Source organism: Spea bombifrons, chromosome 7 (genome assembly GCF_027358695.1).
Source record: "Spea bombifrons isolate aSpeBom1 chromosome 7, aSpeBom1.2.pri, whole genome shotgun sequence".
In the NCBI taxonomy this organism is placed as follows: Eukaryota; Metazoa; Chordata; class Amphibia; order Anura; family Pelobatidae; genus Spea; species Spea bombifrons.
Genome location: NC_071093.1, coordinates 26,841,754 through 26,868,861, shown reverse-complemented (window position 1 = coordinate 26,868,861; position 27,108 = coordinate 26,841,754). Strand labels below are relative to the sequence as shown.

Genomic DNA, 27,108 nt, shown 5'->3' with positions numbered 1-27,108 from the left:
AAGAGTGTAAATATTTACCTTCAGGTTGCCTGCAGCTGTCAGCACTGATTTTACGGCTCTCATGCCATAATCATAGTGATGCTGGGACGACAGCTGTTCAGAACAGAGCCGGTATGTTGCGACAATTTTCACAGACAGTGGCCGGGCAGTGACAAAGCCACAGGAATACAAAACAATCTCTGCTATCATTGCATAGTCAGGCACCATCATAGCTACTGTCCTGAAGAGAGCCTACAAAATAACATGATGCGGTCAATCATTTTCATGGCGCAAAGAACATTTGGAATTCAAAGACAACAGTACCGATAATGCCCAACTACCATTAGCAATAAGTCCCTACGAGGGAAGGCATTTAGTGTAATAAAAATATGTATACAAGATAGACAAAATATATTTCAAGGATAGCACATTTTCGAAAAACTAAAATTGCCAATATAAAGGTTTGCCGCGTGCCTTGTAAATTGTATTTATTGACTGCTCTCATTTCAATAAGAATAAGAACCATGTTTGTAGTTTTGTTGGGAGTTTGTTACATACCTTGAAATATCAAGGTATGTCAATGACATATAAAACCCTTACGACTAATGTAATTGAACTCTTTAGGCCTGCATATGTGTTCTGCAATATGGTCAAGTCATTAGATCCAGTTTGGGCCCTTTTGATACATGGGTAAAATCTTAATGTTTGTGAACTTAATGTATGACACTGTAAATGACCCTTCTGAAAACCATTCATGGGCTGACTTTTCATTTGGTATTTTCGAAAGGACACATCACTTTACTTGTCCAAAATAAAATTGTGAAAAAGCCACCCACAGTTTGGCAAAGAGAACACAAAATCAAAACTGTGTGTTCTGCTGATATAGATATACATAAACATATTATAAAGATTTAATTAACAGTTTCAGAGTACGAAATTTACCTTAAGATTGTCAGGGAGTTCTGAGCGGCCCGCATATCCCGGATTCATAGTGATAAAGACAGCACATGTAGGGTTCAATTTCAATTCAGTGCCCTCAAACATTAACAAATTAGATCCTGAATTGATACCTTTAAAAGCAAATAAAATATATGATGTTGATATAATTTAAAAGTTTGCAGAACATTTTGTAGTAGTGTTCTTTTATGGTAAAATAAATATGCCAGTGCATCACGTAACATTTTATTTACAGAGCACCAGCAGATTCTGTAGCACAGGCAAAAAAAATTCCCATAGTGTCTGCTGCGATTTAAAAGAGGTGCCAAGGACCCACAAACAATTCGTATTGTAAATACAAAATATTATGATCCACTAAGGTGTTTTATGAATATATCAGAACTGTTTTATTTTCTTACAGACCAATTAAGGGAGAATGCCACACTCACTTCCTAAAATTATACATTTTGTATTCATGAAATATTGTTTACATATTAAAAAATAATAATTTTATATTGGAATAACACCTTGTATGATGTAATTTCTGAATTAAAATAATCAATATGTGTGATGTCAGCAGACACATTAATCCAGTTCTCAGGATCTCTATAATTATTGTCTCTCGCCCTGTTCGTAAAGTTCCTAATAGTTGTTGATTGGTTAGGGCTACCATTGAAACAAATTGTGTATTTTAAGAGGTAGATAAAAAGACAGACAGAAGTTGCCTGAATGTCAGCAACAAAACTGAAAAAATGTGCACTTTAATAAAGGAATCTTACTTTAGATTAATTAACAACATTGCAAATCAGCAAGACAATCCTAACTTGGAGTACAAACCATGGCATGGTTCTTTGTTTTTGTGACTCACATTTTCCTTATCTGCAGTTCAACAAACACGACCCCATTAGTGAGACAAATGAAAATTGTTATCGCATAACTAATCAAATACCTCTTTGGATGGTAAGAATTTGTTGAGCAACCACAGAGAGCACTTCTAAATCAATTCTGTTAAACTCGTCAAAGCAAGCCCAGGCTCCACAAGAAAGTAAACCCTACAAAAAGATAGATGGTTTAATCAGTGAAGGAACACAACATGCATTCTGCTTTATGACAGGTGGTTGTAGATTAGAATGTAATACTTGTACATCGGCTGAGGAATACGGTACATACATTTCCTTTTTTCTGTTTGTTGTATTAAAAAGCACAATGATAAATCAGTGCCAGATTGTCCATGTCATGATAATGCTCTGTTTTGGTCATACTTGGGATAAATATATGAAAGGGGACTCTAAACAAAAACAGTTTTATGACAGCACTACCTCTTTTTCCAAATAATTATATAATTTACATTTTGATTTAAAGAGGATCTGACACCTCTACAATTTTCTGTGTCATTACATGCAACTGTTTGGAGCTTTTTGGAAAGGGGTCTGTGGCAAAAGGTATATAACAATGTCAAGTTCAAACAAAAGGGAGGGTCACTTGACAATTTATGGAATGTTTAAGCAGTTCTTAGTGGCTAGCGTTATTACATGGCTACATGACCTCATTGCATATGACATACTACTGATCCTTTTTACACAGGATTTTTATATGTTCCCCCTAAAGTTTTCAGCTGACATCTGTATGGCATCAGCACAGAATTGTACACGCTTATTGGACTAGTGAGTGGATTATATATTGGTGGACTTGCATTTACAACGTACAATTTACAGCACACACAGCCATGTGCAACTTAGAGACTAGCACAGAATCCACTAAGATAAGTTTTCTGAAACATTTTTCTGCAAAAAAACAGTTCACACTCGGGATTCAGATATTGCTGCGTGAAGGTCTGCTAACGCTAAACTGAATCTACTCCATAATATGAGCAAAACAGAGCAGTGATCTACTGTATCTTAAAAAGGTTGCAGATGATCCTCATAATCATGCCAGCAGGAGATGTCCACCAGATGCAAGGGTATATTTTGCCAATTGTGAATCCCAGCAGGCTGCGATCCACCTTGTGATATCACATAATTAATGTATTCTGTATTTAAAGTCTGGTCGAACTAACAATACTCCAGCATAGTTTGGGGTTCCAGCCACTCAAAAGTGTAAAAGAAAAGGCCATTTTTTATGGAAAAGGTCAGTATTTTGTCATACAGTACCTTGAAGAATTTCCCTAAAGCAAGGTAGTCCAATCCATCAGAACAATTGAAAACAACGCATTGTTTGGCTACTGCTTTTGCCAGATCTTTAGTGGTTTCAGTTTTTCCTGTTCCTGCTGGTCCCTCAGGAGCTCCACCAAGATGGAGATTAAGCGCACCAAATAAAGTTCTGTTATTAAAAAATATATATATTTGAATTTAAGCAAACATTTTATTTTTTTATTCAATTTTTTTTCTCTCTTCTTAGGAAATAGGGCAAATTATTTATGCCATAAAAGCCTTGTGTAGGTTACAATTAATAAAAACTCAGTACAGATTACTCTAAAAATGATTTACTACATGTTTTATGACACAAAAACAAATTATAAAAAATAAAGTATAATATTAAATAATGTAAAAAAGTATCCCTACTCACTATATATATTATTAGGACAAATGTGTTAATATACTTTTAAACTGTTCATCTGTTAACATAAGACCTGTGGGGTCATATTATGGATCAGACAAGATTTGAAACCATTAAGAAGACAAGTTACAAATATTTCAAAAGATATATATGGAAGATAGAAAGATAATTTTAATGTTATAGGGTATAGTATAGTATAGTTTTATTTGCAAACAGTTCTCGTAGAGCAAGAGGCTTCTCGCGCAGGGAAATTTCCGAAACAAGACACAACAAAGTAATACATTTATACAAATCAAGGCCATCTTTTTAATGCTGGGGAAATAATAACATATATTACAAGCTTTGATACTGTGCAATTATGTCATCCCATAGAAAAGAAAGTTTTCCTAGTTTTAGGGATCTATATGAATATGGAATGGAAGGAAAGAATGGGGTATTTTGTGCTTAGCTCAGACTGAGCACAGGATTGCAATTGGCAAATGTATTGATAGAAAAATCTCATAATGTAGAATAAGTAAAGTGCTGGCACTTTCCACACTCTACCTGTAGCATCTGTCTGTTAAAGGAGTAATAACCAGTCTAGGGGTATTGCCAAGATATTCATATCCATATTGCAGTCCTGCATTAATCATCTTTGTTTGAAGATGTCCCTCCTGGAAAGAAATCATACTGGCATCATAAACATGTATAACCATCAACAAGGGGATCAAATGAAAGGTCAATTCTTCCTTTAACCTATAAAAATGACACAAGCCAGTATGGGCCAGGCATACAATGATGTGCTGGAGTCAAGGCTGGTTTATGTAGATAAACCAACTATGCGACTGAAAGAACCTTTTCAACATTTGTGAAAGGCCCTACAAAAAAAAAGGATAATCTCTCACTAACATTTCTAACAGGAATAACCCATAGATCTCTGGGCTGCAGAGCATGTTAGAATAAACAATATTTCCTAAGAAAACCCCAACTCAACTGATTTTATTTAAAACGGTACGCCACAAAATATTTAGTAAACAGGTGTTCAAGTAGTTCAAAGAAATATTTTATCACATCGCAGACTGTTTCTAAAAATGGGTCACAATGTACAGAACATATTTTTTCATGTAATTACAAAAATATACAGTCCTAAAGGTTTAACAAATAGCAGTAAACAAACTTTGTAATCGTCAGTTTGACTTACCTCCCAATAGTACCGCAGCTGACTTAACCATTCGAAATCATTTTCATCCCTAACTTGTTTATTGACGAGAGCTGCCAATACGTCTCTGGCATGAACGTCCAAAACTACAAGTGCGCCGAGTGTCACGCGGTTCTGCTTTGACAGCGTCCCTCTTACCAAAGCAACAATGTCATCAATTTGTTTATTATTCTGTTCCAGGTATTGCTCAAGTGCCTGCATTTGCAAAATAAATGTCACTGATAAGATTTAGCTCCAAAGAAAAAGTTCCCATTTCTTATTGACGTTTGAAGCTTTCATATATTTTAAAATTACAACACAAGTTGAGTGGCACAGATATATAATGGATCTTACAACATGTATTTGCAAAATATCAACTTCCATTACTATATTCAACAGGATTTTTACATAATTCATCATATATTACAATATTGGATCGGAAAACGGTATTATTTCAAGTGATCACAAAAACAACAAAAATAGCCATTTAAAAGCTAGCTGTCTTGTAGATTAGAAGAGTATTACTTTCTATCCGCAAAAGGTATATACAAAAATCAAAATCATACATGAGAAATCATAGTCTTGGGCAAGACAGATTGATGGGAGGATAGGGGTACGCAACCACAGGCTACTGCACCCTATCGAACACACTCCTCATCATATGTTCATGTAAATCCTGCTCACTTAGCTCGCTCAAGGTCAAGCCTGTACATCAATATTAAAAGAAAGGATCCGCTACTGGCCTCCACTTCCGCCGGGGCTTCTATGATGGAGCTACGGCGTGATGTGAAAATCCGGCTCCATTATAGAAGCGTCAGCGGAAGTACCGGCCAGCAGCATTGGAGGTTGTCTGCGTGCATCGCGCAACAATCGGGGGCTGCCAGAGAGGAGGATCCGCTGCAGGGCTACAGGAGACCTGGATCCTCCTTTCTGGCAGTCGGTGGGCGTCTGAGTGATGCACGCAAACATCAGGCATTTCAGGGGGAAAAGGCACATCAGGGGCACAGTGGCATATTGGGGTATAAAGCATATTTGGGGAGGGCAGAGTGGCATATCTGGGGGTATAAGGCATATCCGAGGGCACAGTGGCATTTCAGGGGGTTATAAGGCATATCATGGGGTAATAGGTATGTCTGGGGAGGGCGGAATGGCATATTTGGGGGTATAAGGCATACAGGGCATATAAGGCATATCTGGGAGGCAGAGTTGCAAGCCTGGGCTCAGATGTGCATAACAGGAGGGGCAGGTTGGGAAATAAAAACAAGAAATGCATTTTTCTCAATCAAAGTTTTTTATTCTGGTGTTTGTTTTTAACATCCAGTTTGTTCATTAAATTATTTTAAATAAATGAAAAATTTAATTTTTTTTATCCGATTAATCAAAAAAAAAATAATCGGCCAACTAATCGATTATGAAAATAATAGTTAGTTGCAGCACTACCTTCAATGTTATAGAAACATAGATAGAATTTGACAGTACATAAGAACCAGTTTAGTCTGCTTATTTTAAAGACTCACCCCTTCAGTCTGATGTAAATGTATTAAAAAAAACATTTTATTAAAAATATATTACATACTAACATTATTATCAACATTGATAACTGATTTGAACATACATACCTGTTGACCTTTTCTGATAGAGAGCTGAACTTCTTGTGTCCAGAAGCACTGAGACACGCAGAGGACAGTCTGCCCTGGCCACTCTCTCACCCAATCTATCCGAGTTGTTCTGGGGTAAGCTTCAATGGCTTCACCAATCACCTTTATGCAGTAAATGATACAGTGGAATATATATATTGGAAAATATAAATATAAAATATATTGTATAGAAAATAACTACGATTTTAACCCTTTCCAAGCACTTATTCTACCATCAGCCTTTGTCAAACTTTATGGTAGTAATTTTTTTGCATTTGTTTTGTCACACACATCTTACTTCAGGTATGAATAAACAGGTTCTGGTATATGTCACTATCATAAAACACCCCAATATGTTTTCAGCGATACCTCACATGAATGATTTTGCCTGGCTGTTTGGGGGCAAAAGGGCCACATTTGGGACATACGCATTTTTCAATGTTGAACCACTGCCCATTCCCTATTTGGTACATCTTTGAGCCGGGCCATTTCAGTGTGCCCAATAAACCCATATATTTTTGAAAACTACACACCCCAGGGTATTTTAAATGCTGGTATTTTAACTCTTTGCATGCACACATTTTACCACCAGCATTGTTTCAAAGTTTGCAGTAGTATTTTTGTGTGTGTATTTTTCCCACACACACCTACTTTATGTATGAATTTACAGCTCCTTGTATATGCCGCTGTCACACGACACCCCAATATGTGTTCAGCAACATCTTCTGAGTACAGTGATACCCCACATGCATGGGTTTGTCATTTTTTGGGGGAACTAAAAGGCCACATTTGGTACGTGTGCATTTTTCTAATTGGAAATTAGATGTGTGGCCATCCTTCCCCCCATGTTAATTGGGACCTTGTTGAACCCAGCCAATTCAATTTACCCCATCAAATCATACATTTTTTAAAAGTAGACACCCCATGGGCATTTAATATGCCAGTATTTTAACTCTTTCCATGCGAGAATTGTTTTAAGCTAATATGCTAATTTTAGGACTTGCTCACAAAAATATATTTTTTATATATATATTTTTTTTTTTTCCTTTTTTTAAAAAAATTTTTTACATTTTTTTTCAACTTGAAGGTTCCCCTGATAGTGACATCAGTGGGAAATTATTTTTACATTTTACTGTTTTTTTACTATTTTTTTCTAATTATTATTAATTTTTATTTTATTTTTAATTTATTTTTACTAATCACACTGCGATTAGAAAGCTGAGCTCCACTGACTTGCATGGTTGAATGCAGTACCTGTATTCAACCTGCAAGTGGAGCCAGAGTTCTGTAGAGGGTCTGGAGACCGTCTAGCGAAATTTTTTAGTCTTTATTGTTTTTTTTCCCGGAGCGGTCAAAGTTTTTTTCCGGAGCGGTCAAAGTCCATCCCAAGGTATGTGTTTGGTGTCGCTGGATGCCTCCTGATCGAGGCATTCCAGCCACACCATTTAAGTTTAGGAGGCGATCGTTGATCTCCTCCTAAACGCTTTTAAAACCGGCGTCCGCCGCCATACAAAGTATGGCGGATGTTGACGCCCCGGGGAGGGGCCAGAGATGGCCCCTTTGTGCCGATCATGGCGTTGCTGAATGCAGCGAGGCATTACAGCAACGCTGTTTCGGTGCAGAAAGCGAAAATAGTTCGCTTTCTGCACCCGTTTATAGACGTGCCGGTCCTGGCACGTCAATTGTCGTTATCGACTTGATTTTCGGTGACGTGCCCGGACCGGCAATTGTCATCAAGGGGTTAAAATATGTCCCAGGGAAATATGTTGTTTGTTTACAAACTGCACTGCTGGCAGTTTGCAAAACATGGTAAGGGTCCCTGGGGCGGAGCATCTCAAAGAGCAGGGTGGGCCAGTGCTCCAACAGCACTAATTGCTGTTTTGATCCAGTCCGGAGACTGCATTCTGGACAGGAGCTCCACAGGTGTGGACTAAGTAACAGCTCACCTGTGGCTGATTAATTAGCAGGCAGAAGGTTAAAGGGTTTGAGCCTGATTCAGAGTAGGAAGCCACTGTTATGCCAGCTAGGAGAGCTGATGAACTGAGGGGTGGTTTTCTCTCTGCAAAGCCATATTGATGGTAACTTGTGACCTGTTTTGTCCTAAGCAAAGACTGTTATTCTGCTTACAACTGCTGCTGTTTATTCCTTTAAAATAAACATTGAAGCTGAGCTGGATGTGTCCTGGACTTCATTTACCCTAGAAGACTGTGGTTACAGCCAAGATCCTTGACAAAAATCCCAAGGAAAAGGGAGGCCTGTCACAATATATATATATATCTATATATATATATATATATATATATATATACACACACACACACACACACACACACACACACACACACACACACACATTATTTGATATATAATAATAATAGAGAACTTGAACAGAGAAAGCACACAGCTTAAGAAGCGGTAGACGCAGGAATGGAAATAACACTTTAGATAACACCATTACCAATGCCAAATAGAAAAATATTAAATGAAAAAAATATATATGATATTACAAAGAAACATGAAATTAAAATGAAGCACTCACTAACCATGCACCAAATGTGCTAATTTTAATAATGTTTATGTTGGAAAAGAAAAACCTTACGTAACTTCTTATATATTTAAACAATGATTAAAAATAGTAAGAAAAAAAACAATGAGAATAAGTTCTTCAAAGCCATGTGCTTCTGCCCAGATCTCAGTGGTTTGGCACATGGAAAGAAAAAGAAAAGGAAAGAATTATGCAAGAAAAAGCCTCCTACTCAATGCTTTGACTACTCTTGAAAGAGTTTTGTATAACATGCCAGAGATTTCCAACAGCCTCTATTGAACAGTTACACTTCCAGAAACTCTTCAGAGAAGAGACAAGACAAGTAGAATAGGATATGCCATTTCTGATGGTGAGTAGAATGGAAGAAAAAACCCATGAAAATAGTTTTACTCAGTCTTTGAAAAGTCTTCACTATGTCCTCATAAATAATGCTGATGTTATTCATTTGTACATGGACTCCAATATTTAACAAGGTTTATTTCAAAGTTTCCGTTGTATGTGTACTAGTTAGGGTATGTAAGATGGGTCTAAAGGGTATGTCAAAATCTACTTAATTTCAAAAGGTAGTGGTATTTGGTTACCCTTTGCTTATTACTATGGATGTGATGTTGAGAGATAATGGGCATTAGCATCTCTGGTATTTCTACGAGTGAACATTTTAAATGGTATTTACCGTATTGGCCCGAATATAGGCCGCACTTTTTCCCCCCACTAAGTCTTTAAAGTGGGGGTGTGGCCTATATTCGGGGTCTAGCTCCCGACGCCCGGGACATGCAGTTCCGGGCGCCGGGCAGGCAGCAGGGTTAGGATACAGATCCCCCGCAGCGGTGCAGGGGACCCATATCCTACTCTCTGATACTCTCAGACAGCCTCCCCTGCCGGCACTTTCCACGGGGGGAGTGCCGGCATGGGAGATTGTCTAAGCGCATCGCGCAGACGTTCACCGGCAGCAGTGACGCTCGCATAAACAGCCTCCGCTGCTGGCTCGGGGGAATTCCCGGCAAGGGAGATTGTTAAAGCACATTGTGCATCACCGCAGCCGGTGAACATCCGCACGATGCATTTTACCTCTGCCCCCAAGACTTACCAGAGCAGACTCCCGGGTGTCTTGCGGGGCCGGCGGGGGACATCTACGCAATACGCGTATACAACTTCCGGTGCCGGCACTTCCACTGAGTGGCAGCATATCTCGAGGGGGGAGGACAGAGTGGCAGCATATCTCGAGAGGGGGGGACAGAGTGGCAGCATATCTCGGGGGGGACAGAGTGGCAGCATATCGGGGGGGCAGAGTGGCAGCATATCGGGGGGGCAGAGTGGCAGCATATCGGGGGGGCAGAGTGGCAGCATATCGGGGGGGACAGAGTGGCGGCATTTCTGGAGGGGGACAGAGTGGCAGCATATTGGGGGGGCAGAGTGGCAGCATATCTCAGGGGTGGGGGACCAGAGTGGCAGCATATCTATTACAAAACTTTTTCTTTAAAAAAGCACCAAACTTTTAGGGTGCGCCCTATATTCGGGTGTGGCCTATATCCGAGCCAATGCGGTATTCCCAATAACACAGTTTTTGTAGCTCCACCAAAAATAATATGTTCCCAATATGTTGGTACCAAGGTTGCGATGATGGAGTTGTTCATAACTGGTCCTTAAAGGATGAAATTTGCTATGCCAACAGTAATCATATTTGATGATATGAATAAGACATACAGACAATAAATAAAAAAAAAATCTCACCTTGTGAATTGAGTTAATCATTGCAGATTCAAGTTCAACTAGCCATTTTTCTACTTGGCCTCTTGCTTTAGAAGTTGAAATTGTATTTATGAGCTGCACCACCTCACCTTCACTACTATTCATGTGTGTGATATCCAAGACATCTGTAAATTCCACCTTAGCTATTCCTTCAAAACATTTTTTTAAGTGAGGTTGAACTCTGCAATAAAGGCAAGCAATTACTACATTTTGATTTACATCATTAGCTGAAAATGATGGAAACTGACAACTCAACTCACAAGCTGTGCGAATCTACAGAAAGATAAACACCAGCAGCTCTGAAACACATCTCCAATGCCGTTTGTTTGATTGGACTCCAGGTTAACTAACTCCTGACTCCAATTACCTTTTGTTGAAGAGACTAGCCATGGGGTCTCATACTTTTTCCAACCCACACTGTAAATGTTGGAATGATGTATTCAATATGGACAAGAACAATACAATAATTTGTGTGTTATTAGTTAAAACAGATTATGTTTCTTCATTATTGTAACTTATTGTAAGATTACATATAACGGAACTGCTGGTAATTCCAAAGGGTTCACTTACTTGCCACTGTATAATATTTCAGTTTAGAAGTTTAAAATGCACACAGTTCTGAATAACCTACCTTGTAGGATCCTTTGTTTCTGACAGAATCTCAAGCAGCTCATCATTGGACAAAAAGAAGAATCTGGGGAAAAACAAGCGCTTCTTTTCCAAGTAGTCATTGAGCCCTTTTAGAATAAGTTCCAGAAACTCATTCGATTTTTTGAATTTTTCCAGCATTTTTTCAATATTCACTACAGCAAGAACATTTTTGTCCTGAAACAAAAATGATTTAATGATGTTACCTTTTTCATTTTAAAATTGTCCTCGATTATAAATATGGTTCAATATGTGGGGGAATATTAGAGGAAAGCCCTTAAGTATACACCTTAATAACAAATCCTGGTGCGTTTCTAGAACAAAAACCTGGGCTAAATGTGTATAGTTAACTCATCTACACACAGAAAGATTGAATTATGTATTATGCATGACTAATGTATGCCATCTTCCAGATGAAGCTCACCAAGGATTTTTTTTGGTTTGGGTTTAATTCATACATAATAAGTCACTGTGGACTTATTAATCTTTCCAAGGAGAGAGATTGGACACTGTAAATGGTTAAAATTCTTATAAAAAACATTTATAAACTAATTGTGATCTACTTTATCACAAATTAACTAAAATACTCAATGCGATGTCCTCCTGCATTTAAAAAAAAACAGAAAAACACATTTTTTACAGCAATTATTCATTATTAGCCTTACAGGTTAGATGCTTGAAAGACCACATTTGCATTACCTTTTATCCCATTATACTAACAGCTAGCCCATATTACCATGAAAATGGGAGTTAAAGGAAGTTTATTTTTGTTGATCAATGCAGAAGGATTGTTTCTTTGTAAGCTCCTACGCCAATCTCTTCTCTCGATTGTGAGCTGTATAGAGCCACAGTGCCATCTTCTGGAGCAATATACCCAATATGCTTTTGTTGTAAGGAGACAGATGAGCCTTCTTAACATTTTATATTATTTTACATTAAGTATGTAAGGAATAAACATAGACAGCAGGTATTACACAAGCTTTCCACGATCTTATTTCTGTTACTAGTTATATCTATTTCAGTTTCATCAAAGCCGTACCTCAATATAGAGTCAGTATGGAATCAAATGTTATTTGTATTTGCATTACCATGGATAATTTATCATTAATTTATCATTAAGGACTATAATCATTAAAGGTCTAGCAATAAGCTTTTTAACAGGATCTTTGGGGCCAAACCAGGATGTCATTTGCAGCTACATTTATGTACCATGCAGCAAAACGGCCCATTCTTGTTCCAGCCAGTAAGGTTAAAAAGGTTAAAAAGTATTTTGTTGCAGAAATGTTGGACGTATTGTTTTAAATCATATTTCTTATGCAAGTTATTTTGCATAAAACAAAGCCAAATGTGTATTTCCAAATGAGTTTTGCTCACTACAATAACTTACCAAAAGCACTAGCTTCATGAGGTCTCTCCATGTTTTATCTACAGTAGAGAAGCGTCTGCCTTCTTCTGGCATTTGAGCCATGATATCTGGGGAACTAAAAATGGGTTCTAAGTACAGCCAAGTGGCTTGAACCTTTAGCCACTCATCCAGGATCTCCTGTAGTAGCAGCAGCTTTCCCTCCCATTCTCTGTGAACAAAAAGAGAGAACTTTCAAAGGTTAAAGAGTCTCCAACTAGACTCATATAACAGCACGTAGATGTTTTGCTTGAAATAAGGAACATAACGATATATTCACATTAGTAAAGGTTATCTAATAATTATATTACTATTATTGAGTGAGTTTTCATCTTTCCCCAAGTATGGAAATGACGCTGAAATTCTATAGTGGTATTTCCATTTACAATGGAATCATATAGGGTCTCATAATAAAAATTACTTATTTTCAGCATGTAAATAATGTAGCCAATAGAAAAATAGTGATATTGTCTAGACATAATAACCACTAAAGCACAGCAAATATTACACTGATGATTGTATAGGTTAAACCTATTATTCCCAATAAAGGTGATGGAACTGTATAAACTTAGGTCAATTTATGGCTTACATGGAGAACATTTAATATACAGAAATAAAGCATTGTTTATGATAGGTTGGCAAAACACTACACATGTCATTACCTTATTTCCTTTTCAAAAGCCTTAATAAAAGGAGATCCCCTCATGGTTTGTGTCTTGACAATATGGTCATCTAACAACATCTGTATATCATCCACAGATGAAAGTATGTAGGTTCCTGTTTCTCTGTAAGGAAGGAGCGTAAACTCCATTTTATCCCACTCAGATATCATTTTCTCCATTGCTTTTTCAAGGGAATATTCCTTGCTGGCAGACTCACTTATGCTTTCAAATTTTTCAAGAAACGATTGGAGCTTCATTTCTACAAATTTCTGAACACTGGTGTCATCTTGTGGTTTAATAGAATAGCCAACAACGGCAGACATTGCCTCCCAATGCCTATCACGCAGTCCTGGGTTGCAAACAATTTGTATAAGAGGTATACATCCCCTGAATTCTTCCACCTTGGCTTTGATTTGAGAAGTCAGTGAAAGGGCGTTTGGAAAGTCGTGAAATGTTCTTTCAAGTTTGTACAGCACTCTCCAATAGTTTCCTACATCTTGCTCCACAAGGTCAGGGTTTACGTCAGAATATGGACCTTCCATCCAACTTTTGTACTTGGTATTGAACTCAACTATAATCTCATACAGTCTCAAGTATGGATTGAGAGAATCTTGAACTTTCTTCCTTTGAGGGTATTGGGAAGCTGCCAAACCAAATGCTTCTTCTTCTGCATTAAGTTGATCAACCTGTAGTATACAAAATGATGTAAAGGAATAACAATAGACATTTATTCAGCTTGAGGACAGCTTTATATCTGAACATGACTAACAAAGGTATTTTATGCTTCAAATATAAGATAGACTAAACTGATATAAACAAAAAATACATTTTAATTAAGGCATGTATTTCTAAACAATGAGGTCTACAAATGAAAACAACATATGCTATAACGAGGTGCAATGAGCCACAAACAAAGCAGGAAGGGTTTACAGGGGGGTCCAACGGAATTAACTAAAACCCCAGCTGTATCTTCCAGTCATCAGCATATTAAGATATGTGAGAATTTAAAAAAAAAAAAAGGTATAAGAGACAGACATAACCCCCTATAATGTACTGAAATAATGGCAATATTGTGTAAGGTTTTCTCTTGACCGCAAATTTGCTCTGCTCAGACAAAAATAAAACAATATATTATTAAGGTTGGCTGGAAGATTTGTATGTTTTAATAAACACTGTCGTATTTGCTTGATTACAACACAACCCTGATTATAAAAAGAAAAAAAATCCCTGAATATAAGATGGCTCTACTGAAAAAAACAAAACCGCTGTTTTTGTCACTCGTTTGCATACTTATACCCTGCCAGACACTCATATGCATACTTACACATGTAGGAGTGGGGGAAATAAATTGTTTTTGCAAGGTCAGATAGTGCTTTCTTTTAAGAACATTTTGGGACCCTTTGTTTATCATTTAAGATGCAATGAAGCATGTGAAAATGAAAAAAAATGTTTAATTGCTTTATTATTTTTGTATTACTTTACTTCTAGGTACACAGTATCTCATTTCTCTCTCTCTCTCTCTGATACAAGATCAAAAAGTGTGTCAGTAAAAGAGATTTGGAGAGATTTTAACAACTTCGTTTTCACATGTGCTCATTGTGATTGATTTTCCCATTAATCTCATCGTTAAATTCAAAAAATAATGGTTTATCCTGGTCTGCCTAACCCCTAAGGCTACCAGGATCAACCCACGCTATGCACTGCCATGTATTTGGGGGCCGATGACTGTAGATTGTGACAATTCCCAGTAATTACAGATTATTTTTAGACATTCCAGTCCTGCCTCAATTCAGAGGCATCCTAGAACACCCCGTACCCGATTTGCATCGAGTTTGAGGACCTGATTGATGACGTGATGAACATCACTGGGCTGTCATTTTTAACCACCAATTGCTGTGAATGTAAGACAAGGTCTTTTTTTCAGATGATTTTGTTTCTGAAAAAAACTTTTACTTTTAGCAGAGGTTCTTTCGCAAACTTGTTTTGCTATTTTGTGCTATGGTTATACTACTTATTACTAGTCAAGGCAAGATAACTGTTAGGCGTGCTGTGGCTTCTCTTTTGTATTATTACTAATACCGTATTTGCTCGATTATAAGACAAGGTTTTTTTCAGAGCAAATGCTCTGAAAAATACCCCTCGTCTTGTAATCGGGGTCGTCTTCTAATCAGACCTCAAATGAGGTCTGACTATTAGATTAAGACCCAGATCCCCCGCATCGCTGCAGGGGACCTGGATCCTCCTGTATGGTAACCTCAGCTGCTGCCGCCGTCTATCACCGAGCGCCGGCGAAAGTGCCGTCAGCAGCCGAGGTTGCATACACGCGTACCTTCCTGTCCCCGGGAAAGCCCGCCCACTGCGGGGAAGCAGAGCCGGTTGGGGAGATTGCTCCAGAAGCAGGACCAGGACCCAGCGGCACTGTGCCGTCCCAAAGCAGATCCGGTAGACCTCTTCAATTTTCTGGAGAAGGCGGGGCCTAGCGGGGTCACACAGCATCATGCCGAAATCCCGTGGGAGCTGCAGCAAGCGCCTGCTGAGACATCGCGGTGAGTGAAGTGCCTGAGTGGGTATATTAGTGTCTGGGTAGGTAGGTAAGTGTCTGAGTAGGTAGGTAAGTGTCTGAGTAGGTAGGTAAGTGTCTCGGTGGGTAGGTAAGTGTCTCAGTGGGTAGGTAAATGTCTGAGTGGGTAGGGAAGTGTCTCAGTGGGTAGGGAAGTGTCTCAGTGGGTAGGGAAGTGTCTGGGTGGGTATATTAGTGTCTGGTTATGTAAGTGCCCCCCTATATGCCACTCTGTCCCATGATATGCCTTTTAACCCCCTATATGCCAGAGTGGCATATAGGGGGTTAAAAGGCATAACATGGGGCAGAGTGGCATATAGGAGGGTATAAGGCATGCCTGGGGGCAGATGTGAATAACTGGCGGCAGATGAGCATAACTGGGGACAGGTTGGTAAATAAAAGGAAATAAAAAAATTGTTTACATGAATTATTATTTACTGGTAAAACTTTTTTCCTATAGGGTCATCTTATAATCAGGCCTTTTCTTTTTTTTCCTAAATTAATATTCAGATTTTGGGGGGTCGTCTTATAATCAGGGTCGTCTTATAATCGAGCAAATACGGTATTTACTTCACCAAGCATGGCGTACAGTAAGCTACAAATGCAAAACATACCTTTTCTACTGCAAGGTCCAGTTTAGAATTCAGTGCTTGTGCCTTTTTGAGATATCGGTTAACCTCCTGAAAGTCACCATAAGCTTCAAATTCAACAACCTGTTTGGCATAGTTCTCCAGTTCTTCAATAAACCTCTCACAGCGAAGCTATTTGGGGAATTGAAACATTATTTAATGATTCATTTGAGGTCTTATACACAAAAAAAACACACACACACAACATTTAATTGTCTACACTGAAAGTTCCACAGGTAGGAGACAGAACCTGCCAAAATCCAGGAATCTTCCAGAAAGTTTTGAGAAAGTTTATAAAAATAAATAAACAAAAAGCTGACATGTAAGTTGGGGCTGTACCCTTCCCATCTGCACGCACGTTGTGTAAAGGTTTGAGGTCAAAACTATCAGATAATATGTACATATTACATATCACACTTATGCAACCAGGTTATTATGAGGTAAAATATTTCCCCCTCAAAGATTTCAGTGTGTTTTGCAATTGAATTGTTCACGTTATAGGTCACATTAAAGGTGGAAAAAATTCTGACATGATTTATCTTTGTCTCATTCTTTAACATCAAAAGAACCTGGCAGGGGTGTGTAGGCTTTTTATCCACTGTATGGGTTATATCCATAAGCCAGTAATTCTTTTTAATAACTGATTGATAATACACTCTATTCTATGACATTATATATTTTTTACATGTTTTGAAAATATTTTTTCTGTTTTATACTTTTTACTGCACAAATCATACAGATATTTTTATAGATTTTGTTTCAACAATAATTTATATCTTGAGTAACTATAAATGTGTTATAATATCTTGTTTGGAATTATATATTTTGGTGTTTTTGGTGAATTTTGGTGAAGGGTATCTCTTTATATTATCATTGTGTGTGTTGTCCCATGTTAATAAATAGCACCTGAATTTTGCTTATTTGATAAAATATTCCATACATCCCTACAAAACTGTACTACCCATGCCTCATATTAACTAATTGTTCATCATGAACTGAGTTTCAATGTACCTTCCATTGTTACGTACATCACAATGAATCACAAAATGTATTAACAGGATATCACATGTTGCAAAATAGTCCTAATACGTAATCATTGCTTCGTAATAACCTCTTCCCTGGATTCTTCCCTGAGCAGAATGCTAACCCCAGCTCTCCACACCACCTACAATCTTCAGCCCACTTCCACCATCTTACTCATGGTTCAATGATACATGAGGAAGCTGGTAGAGCCAATTTTTTCTGCCCCCCCCCAAAAAAAACCCCACAATACGCTTCAGGAAAACCACAGATCTTCATTCGGTTTAATATCACCAAAACTGTAAACTTGTAACTGTATTGCTGTCATTATTATAGCTTTCCAAGACATAAATGAAAGAAATCTCAACATATTCTCCTTGGAAAAATATTTTTTAAACTAGGATATTACTCTGTTCTGCTCCCACACAATAGTCAGCCTTGGTAACGTTCAAAGGCATTTTTGTTTTCTGATCTAGAAAAAAAAATGCACTTTTCGGTCTTGCTCCAAGGGGCTGCATGTGCCTATCATCTGCCAGTGCCTGCCCGCCCGCCCAGACACAGTGCCCTACTACTACTGCTGCTGCTGCTCCTCTTTCACCGGCCTTACTCTGGGCGATCAATTATTGTAATTTGTTTAACCCCTTAATTACAAAATACATTGTTTTCAATTGGTTTAGGGACCGTCCGTTGTCCTTAAGAGGTTAATATCGGGAAAATTCAGTCCTGCTCCAAGGTACTGCATGTGCCTATCATCTGCCAGTGCCTGTCTGGCCATGCCCAGTGCTCTACTACTACTGCTGCTCCTCTTTCACTGGCCTTGCTCTGGGTGATCAATTATTGTAATATGTTTAATATCGGGGAAATTCAGTCCTGCTCCAAGGTCCTGCATGTGCCTATCATCTGCCAGTGCCTGCCTGCCCAGGCTCTGTGTCTTACTGATGCTGATGCTCTTATTTGACCATCATTATACAATTGTCACAGGCTTTCATTGGAATTATACCCATTTTTATAAACACAAGCTGATATTTACTTAGACACAATACTTACTTTAAGTCCTTCTTGATACTGTTCAGTTTTATCTTTCGTAATTTTCCTGTGTTCCTCAAAAATATTTCCCATACGATTGTACCACTGGAAAGTACTGTTATTCAAACGAATGTCTGCAGGAGAAAATGTGACATAATCCACCAGGAAGGCGAGGCGATTCTTAGCCCCAATAAGCTTCTGCTCCAGAGCCAACATATCTTCGGATTCCACTTTCTGGATGTATTCCTGTATTTGTAATCAAATAAATTTCAAAGAATATTATATACTTATGTCCGTGTGTCAGGGGGTATGATTCAATTTACCATCTAATCGTTGTCAGGGAACAGGTGGCAGGTGTATTCAAATGGATCATACATCATATAGATTTTTGTCACATTGCCATTACATTTAGTTGTTTATTTAGAAGGTATTATTTTTTTACTCCTTTTTGTGATTTCTTTATCACAAAATGTACCTTGAATCTTATTCTTATGGCTAACATAGTATAATCATTTCTCTCTGAAAGGCAAACAAAATCCACGCACCTTCAGTGCCATGAGCTCCTTTGTGTTTGGAGGAGTACTTAGAGCCTTTTCTGCTATTTTCTCAAATTCATCACACAACCTGCATAAAATAAGTGGTTTTGAAACATTTACAAATATTTCTAAAACAATATACATTTTAAAATGAAGGAACATACAGAAAATCAATGTGCAACATTACCAACACCTAATGCAGGATGCTCATTTCAATGTGGAACACAATGGGCCCTAATACCAGCCATAATGTCGGACGTAAAAAAAATATGTAGTAACTGAATTATAAAGTTATATTAACACTGGTATATACATACTCAGAATAATGTTTTTTTTAATTGCAAGTTTGATCAGTGTTACAGGCTATGCTTTTTTTATTCTAATATCCGTATGGAATGAGAAAAGTACCACCTACACCTTTCTCACTACAAATATCCATACAGATTAGCTTTCTAGGCACGTCGTGTTCTATTTTAGCACAGCATCCCTGGTATAAACTTAGTTGGAACGTCATGCGATATCACATACAGTGGAAGTGACTGCTGTGTGATATCAAGCTGTTTTGGACCCCCGGTAATAGTGAAGCTTTCTACATGGAGGAAATGTTTATCTGGGCTTAACAAAATGTGAAAAAAAATACCAGATGAATGATCAAAAGAAAGGACTTGACAGAATATAGCTACATATGGGTATATTCATAAAACTGGCATGTACAAAACTAAGTACAATATGCATAACAACTGATTTTTACAGGAAAGGTACTTTTATGAAGCTCCCGAGTTGCCATGACTTGAACAACAAAGAAAGGTTATTACTCTTCTATGGGACTCACTGGAGTTTACACTAGAGATGATCCCAGCAAATTTTCCCTGCGAGGATAGAGATGGCTCTCAAACATTATAGTGAATACTCAAAACGGAAAATGTATATGTAATAGATATTCATGGGCCACCTTAATGAATTTCCCCATAAAACACATCTTTACTTTTAAATACTCAGCAGCACACACAAAAAGGCGTATAACTCGGTTCTCCGCTGGGTTTCCAGCAGTGATGGAAACCAAATCATAAACTTTTTCTTTGAAATCATATAAACCTATTATAAGAAAACAATTCTGCCACACAGCCGATGCCCAAGAGAGATTACTCAATAACATAGTGCAATACAAGAAAATAAAAATGTGTTTTGTAGCATTTGAGAGCTTACCTCTTATTGGTCTCCTGGTGATCTCTGAACATTTTTGCGACCAGCTTTCCACAAATAGCCTCCGAACGCTTTGCCAAAGCCCTGATCAATTCATCACAGTGCAGTTCAAACATTCCCAAACGAATGAACTAGAAAAAGAATGCAAAAGCTTCACAATGTCGTGTATGTGATAACTCAATTTAAGATACTAACAGTATATATATATTGGTATAACCAATCTGTGATAAAGAGCGGGGTGCCGCTTGAAACGCGTCAGATTTGGGGTTTCCTATGCACTTAGGTGTGAATTATGCTTTTTAATCATTTAGTAAATTAAATAAAGCTGGAAGTTTTTTTCAAGTGCTGGATCGATCCTTTTGGTTTTTTTTGTGTTCATAACCAATCTTTGCCCTTGGGTGGGGAATGCAAAAACACACAAATGTCCTGTGGAACGATGCGATGAAGGTAGAAAAGCATATTTAGCTGAGAAGTAGGCTGGTCTGAAAAAACACTAGAAGCAATTATTGATTTTTTTAAATCTGTTTAAAAAATAAACAAATTCTATGTAAATGATACATAGTTGTCCACCTAGGCCCACTTTGCCAATTACATAACGTATGCGTAGCTTATACTCTTCAGATTCGAACACGTCATCTATCATAGCATTTACCTTTCTAGAAGTATACTGGATTTCATCTGTGAGTGTTTCATATTTCTTAACCTCCCTCATAATCTCCTCAAATGTATGCTCTTCAGCCAAGAACTGATCCACATCCAAATCAGCTTGTTTACTTATCAATACATTATATTTATCATATAGTTTCAAGTGCTCCTTTGGTAAAAAACTCTCCGAGACAATATATTCTTTCACTTTTTGCTTGTGTTCATCTAAAATTTCCTCTAGGATGATGGGCCTTAGAGATGATTTAGATTGATTATCCTGTAAGGAAAACATTGTATAATAACATTCAATTTCTGAATTTATAAATATATATATATATGCAGCTTAATAGACCAATAATTTACACAAAAATATACATATGATTTTTCATGCATCCTACAAGCCTTTACAAAACCATTGCACGATAATATGCAAAACATATGAAATTGTATCACTTTATATGAATGGTCTGTCCCTACTATAGCTACTGTAGTCCCTTTATACAGTCTCCTTGTAAATCAGTGGTGCAACGTTGTTTGTTCCTCCAATGAAACAGATATAAGTTCCGTGTGGATCTGCTGATTATATATATATATTTATATGTATATATATATAATCATAATGGCAAGACTTTAGTACCCAAAGCTACCGCAGGATACTACACAGTGAGGACAGGGATGGAGGGGGGCTGTATTTTATTATGGGACAAATACGTCTACATATACGGTAACTTAAGATCAAGGACACAATTGAAACATTTAGACGTTGGTCTTAAATAGTTCCTCTCTCTGAAGTACACATTTTCTAGCTTGTCTGCAAAGTCGTCAATACAGAATCACAATTAGACAAGCCCGACCAACACATTAATAGGGTTAGTAAATTCTGTCCCAATTGGGAGCAAAAATAAGCCTCTAATGTAATGAGCAGAGCACATATGATAAGTGATTACATAATCTACAAATGTAAAATACACCCAGTCATTTCCCAAGGTCCAATTCGGAGCCTTCCAATGAAATGAAAAGTTCTACATATAAGAAAAATATTTTGTATTGTACTCACCCATTCTGAATAAAGTTTTGTCTCCACTCTTGGCACAAGATTAACCACTTTGATCATTAAGTCATAAACATTCAACAGGACAGTTTCATAGTCATTAAAGTCTGGTTCAAATTTAATGGAGACATTGTCCAGTATCAGCCTCATTATAAAGCCAGGATGTTCGTAGGCGCGAACAGAACCCTGAAATAACAGCAATAATGTTATGTTAGGTGACATTCTTTTCTGCAAGCGGTGTTGATTATTTGGAATTAGGTTTCTGAAACAAACAATAAAACATAACTACCTATACATATGTAAAAGTGTCTCTACAAGGATCATATTTTACCAAAAAGGCAGCCAGAGCCAGGTATCTAACAACGAGCTGAAAGTGAATGCACACGTATGCCTACCCGTTGACTTGACCACTGCCATCAAAGCTAAACATGGCTTTGAATGAAATGTAAACCCCAAAATTCAATCCTGCTGGCCGACGAAGACATTGGTGGTATTATGCTAAATCATCGCTACCATTTCAACTAAGCAGTGAACCTTGATGTAACATTAACCCAGGCCGTAGCCTACTCGAAAAAGACTCACTCACCAGTGGCTGTACTATCAAGTCTGTGTAATCCTTCATGGACACCAGTGCAAGACTTTGGAGCTGCTCAGTCATTAAAGTGGCAGCACAATTGAAAAAAGATTCAAGTTTCTTGTTGTTAGCGGGAATGTGTTTCTTCTTATTTCCTTGGTAATATATATTTTGAATTTCTGGAAACCATCTTTCAAAAAAGAAAAGAAAAATGCATAGGTTTATACTGACTCAGATACATATATATTACATAACCATCCAATCATATGACTTCAAAAGAAATATTTCATTTTGCATGTTAAATGCAATTTTACCCAATAACAATCTTCACCCAATGACACGCTCCGCTGTGTGCAAAACATTCAGCAATTACCAGAATATTTACCACATCATCCTTTCCGCGTCCCCATGCCACCCCCTAACCCAATCTTTTCTGCCTTCTTTTGCAACTTTGCTCAAAAGGGTTCACTGTTGCTTTAGCGATATCAAAGGACAACTGCTTTTCATTTGGATGTAGGCTCAATGTGCCAAATGATAACTATTTTCTTTATTTATTTTAAAATTGGGCAGAGATGGGACATGTCCTACTTACAGATGTCCTTAACCAATTTAGGGCTACTGGCCTAAATACATTAGTGTCATGAATCTAAATGGACACGATATTTTTCTATTAGTCACTTAATACTAATCTCTTGGTTTGCAGGCAGAACGGGATTAGGACATTATTATTACTTAGATTAGGGCATATACTATTAAAAATTTGGGAATTGTTGTATAAAGTACCTCTGTGATAGTAAGAATTTATATCTAACATTTTTATAAAAACAGGGAATAAGGCAAACAATGTGGCTTCTCAAAGCAATTTTATTTTGCTTGTGTTTATATAAACCACAAAGCTGCCAATTTATGGTATGATAAATATACAACTATACCAGACATTATTTGCTTGTTTCGTAAATGATGACGAAAGTAAAAAAAAAAAAGTAATTCTAAACAGTATGACATGTATGGCATGCAATAACCAGGTGTGTATGAAAAAGAATAGTAATGCGCTGATATATAATGTATCACATTTTTCAATATTCCTATACATTCTTACTTTTTCAGCAGTTTGTCTTTAGTAGCATCAAGGTGTCTTGTGACAAGATTTTGAAAAATGGTAAGTTCCATTGCCTCCTGGCGATTGTGAAATTCATCAGTATCAATAAGACGTAATTGCCTTCATAAAAATATAAAGATTATTGTTTATTAACAGACATGACAGCTTTTGAGAGAGAGAGCTGGTATGGATCTATGTATATTTAACAGGGTATGGTTCTATGTAAATTTAACAGAGGAGCAAAGCTTGACAGGTGCTAGAAAATGGAGGTTTATGCTTGTTCTAGTGTATGTGCCTATCATTAAAATTACATGGTTTTGTTCTCTCTTTCTTCCTCTTGTTCTTTGGTTTATCTCTCTTTATTCTCTTCCCTCCCTCTCCTTTTACTCCGCCTCCTTTCTTCAGTCACCAATCCCCATACATTACACTACCTGGCAGCCCCTCCACAGAGCGCTATTTGGCAGCCCCTTTCCTCTCCCAAACACACACAACACCATCCTGCAACTCATCTCCTCCCTGCCAACAATCCGATCCTGCAACCCCTCTCCTCTGCACTATACAGAAGGGCATGTAGCAATGGTCCAATCATACTACACTTCACTTTAAGCCCCACCCAGTGTGATTTACAATTCCCCAGGTGTATTATGACTTTTATTTCTAGAGATGTCCTGTACTGTAGGAAATCAGGGCCGGCCGAAGACTTAACGCCGCCTGGGGCGAAGTTTAAAACGCCGCCCCCCCCCCCGCCGACGCCGGGGGGGGCAGCATTTTAAACTTCGCAGACGCCATAATCTATGATCCCCGCCCCGGTACTTACCTTTAAACAGTCCTGCGGCGAGTCTCCCTGCTCTGCCACGGTGCCGGCTTGTAATGCTGAGCGCCGGAAATTGACGTCACTTCCGGCGCTCTGCATTACAAGCCGGCACCGGGACCGAACAGGGAGACTCGCCGCAGAGGAGAGAGAGAGAGAGAGAGGGGCGCCGAGCGGGTAAGCGAAAACCACTCGGTGCCTCTCTCTCTCTCCTCCGCTTCAAAAAAAAAAAAAAAAGCGCTTGGGGCGGCAAAGTGCCGCTCCTTCTAAAGTGCCGCCTGGGGCAATTGCCCCAGTCTGCCCCATTATAGGGCCGGCCCTGTGTAGGATGTTTTGTGATGTTAACAATATCTTGGAGAAGTCTTAGCTTGTTAAGATTCCTTTACTACAACATCTTCTGTTCAACTTCTGTTCAGCATTATGACAATTAAGCTTTCTCGTTTTTATCAAGGGCTTTCATGGTTTCTAATCACTATAAGGTTATTTTATCTGTTGTATAAATAAATATGATCTGAGTTCCACTGGTAAATACCCAACCACTTTTCCCAATGGTCTTATTGATGGTGCCTTTATAAAATGGAACAAAGACAATATAATAAACAGAGACAATGTGTCCAGTCAATCCAGACATTGAAACTTTTGGTATGAGCCACAGCAGTTTTCTGCACAAACATATGGAAACATCACTATATGCCTTTTCCTACATGGGATGCTTGGTTAGTGAAAATAAATCAGAATAAATATTTAGTAGCTGCTATTACTTACACAAACGATGAATGCCACAAGTCTAAGACAGCAGCCATTGTTGGGTTTATGGTATTTAGGTTCTCCTTTATCAACTTGAAATTTGCCCAAAACGATTTCTTCCATGGCTTTGGCACAATTTCCAACCTAAAAAAAAGATAGCATTTACTTTTCTGCTTCAGCGAAAACGTTTGGAGCACATTTTATAGAAATGTTTTACTATTCCTAGCTGAAATCATAAATGCTAATGGCGCTAAATTCATCTGAGATGTATACGGCACCATTAAATATGCTCAATGTGAATCATTCTAAACTGTATCATTATCATGATACAGAAATATGCAAAAAAAATACCTGTTTAACGTTATAATTCAGTTACAAATAGTCATTTGTCATTCCTAAGTGTGGTTTTGGCAAAAACAATAAATATCATTTTCTGAAATTTAGTAGTTACAAATTATTAACAATATTTCTTACTCCAAACGATGTGCAGGGAGATCTGTTTCCTTATTTTCATCTTTTCCCCTTGGATCTTTTAACACAAAATCGACTGAGGCACAGTAAAAAAAAAAATACAATTATTCTATTAACTAGTGAAAGCCAAACATATACTTTTATAAATTTTGAATGATTTTTAGACTTAAAAACACAACATACTCTAGCAAAAATGAAATCACGCACAGTAGGGCTGTTTTTCTAAAATAAAAGGTTCAAGATCGTTTGATCATGAGCCATCTCTCAGAATGGTATAGGCATGGCATGGACATCCCAGGCTCAATGAGATCTCATATATTTTTGGAGTCTATAGAGACCTCTGGTTGGGTTAAAGAGAAATATATTGATACTTTTCAACTCTGTCCCTTACTAAACATTCCTTTAAATGTATTATCCTGCCGTCCGCCTGCTAAAAATAAGCCCCACTGTTTTTACCTATAATGTTTAATAATTAACTCTGAATAACAAAATAGCATGCCAATGCCTCCTGTAATGTGAAGGACTACATAGTATGGTACGTCTCAACAGGAAACTTTATTGTTGATATCGTTTATCAGAATGTAAAATCTCTACCAATTGCTTTCTTCACACTCAGAAGGTAATCTTCTTTCATTTCATCTGATAGCAAATCAATTTTCTCCTTATAAACTTTTAAATGATCAGGAACCAGCTCCAAAACATTTTCCAGCCACGATTCTTCCATTGGTGCCACATGTTCTGTATCAATTCCATGGCTTATGTAATAACTGTATCGCTACAAAATAAATGTAGAAGGGCTATCACTAACAGCTTTTAGAACTTGAAACTATTCAATTGACAACTGTTTTTCTAAAACACAACTGCATTGCATACATTTGTTATACAGCATAGAGTAAACCTAAATAAGGGAGGAATAATTACTTATATAAGGGGCCTTTCTAATAATTGTTTTTTGTTTGTTTTATTTTGGAAACAGTTACCCATGTTACGTTTACTGAACTATAAATACTTAAATAGTAGGATTTGGGAAAGCCTACCCAACCATAATGATGACTTTATATATAGATAATTTTTATGCTACAACTAGTTAACCCCTTAATGACAAAGCCCGTACATGTATGGGCTCAAAATGCATTGTTTTCAATGGGTTTAGGGACCGCCCATTGTCCTTAAGGGGTTAATAGTTGACATGTTCTCACATCTAAAATTTAAGCAAGGTGAAAAGAGACTTTTATTTTTACCAATATATCTTTATCTAGAGCAGATTGTGCTGTTGTTGGATGACTATGATCAAGCTGAAAGGATTGGACAGTAGCTGCATCTCTTTGCCTAAAAAACAAAAACAGAACATTTATTAGGAGGAATAATATGAGCACTCGAAAATGTACTAATATGCATTTGAATCTAATCAAATATTTAATAGTATTCCACTTGATACAAAACGA

At 37.6% G+C, this 27,108-nt stretch overlaps 1 protein-coding gene across 1 annotated transcript in view; it reads right to left on the bottom strand.

Annotated features, from left to right (window-relative positions):
- Nucleotides 1-27,108, bottom strand: part of DNAH7 (dynein axonemal heavy chain 7) — a 106,711-nt gene that overhangs the window by 76,119 nt on the left and 3,484 nt on the right. The window contains exons 5-27 of the mRNA XM_053472239.1: nt 26,905-26,992; nt 26,258-26,438; nt 25,667-25,739; nt 25,211-25,336; nt 23,635-23,754; nt 22,548-22,725; nt 21,968-22,147; nt 20,918-21,187; nt 20,269-20,396; nt 19,072-19,150; nt 18,548-18,772; nt 16,466-16,612; nt 13,292-13,977; nt 12,615-12,801; nt 11,211-11,404; nt 10,562-10,760; nt 6,268-6,408; nt 4,652-4,864; nt 4,015-4,124; nt 3,066-3,234; nt 1,865-1,967; nt 922-1,049; nt 19-231 (exon numbers count right to left, since the gene is read on the bottom strand). Of these exons, the coding sequence (XP_053328214.1) occupies nt 19-231; nt 922-1,049; nt 1,865-1,967; nt 3,066-3,234; nt 4,015-4,124; nt 4,652-4,864; nt 6,268-6,408; nt 10,562-10,760; nt 11,211-11,404; nt 12,615-12,801; nt 13,292-13,977; nt 16,466-16,612; nt 18,548-18,772; nt 19,072-19,150; nt 20,269-20,396; nt 20,918-21,187; nt 21,968-22,147; nt 22,548-22,725; nt 23,635-23,754; nt 25,211-25,336; nt 25,667-25,739; nt 26,258-26,438; nt 26,905-26,992 (4,138 nt within the window). The remainder of the gene's footprint in view (nt 1-18; nt 232-921; nt 1,050-1,864; nt 1,968-3,065; nt 3,235-4,014; nt 4,125-4,651; nt 4,865-6,267; nt 6,409-10,561; nt 10,761-11,210; nt 11,405-12,614; nt 12,802-13,291; nt 13,978-16,465; nt 16,613-18,547; nt 18,773-19,071; nt 19,151-20,268; nt 20,397-20,917; nt 21,188-21,967; nt 22,148-22,547; nt 22,726-23,634; nt 23,755-25,210; nt 25,337-25,666; nt 25,740-26,257; nt 26,439-26,904; nt 26,993-27,108) is intronic.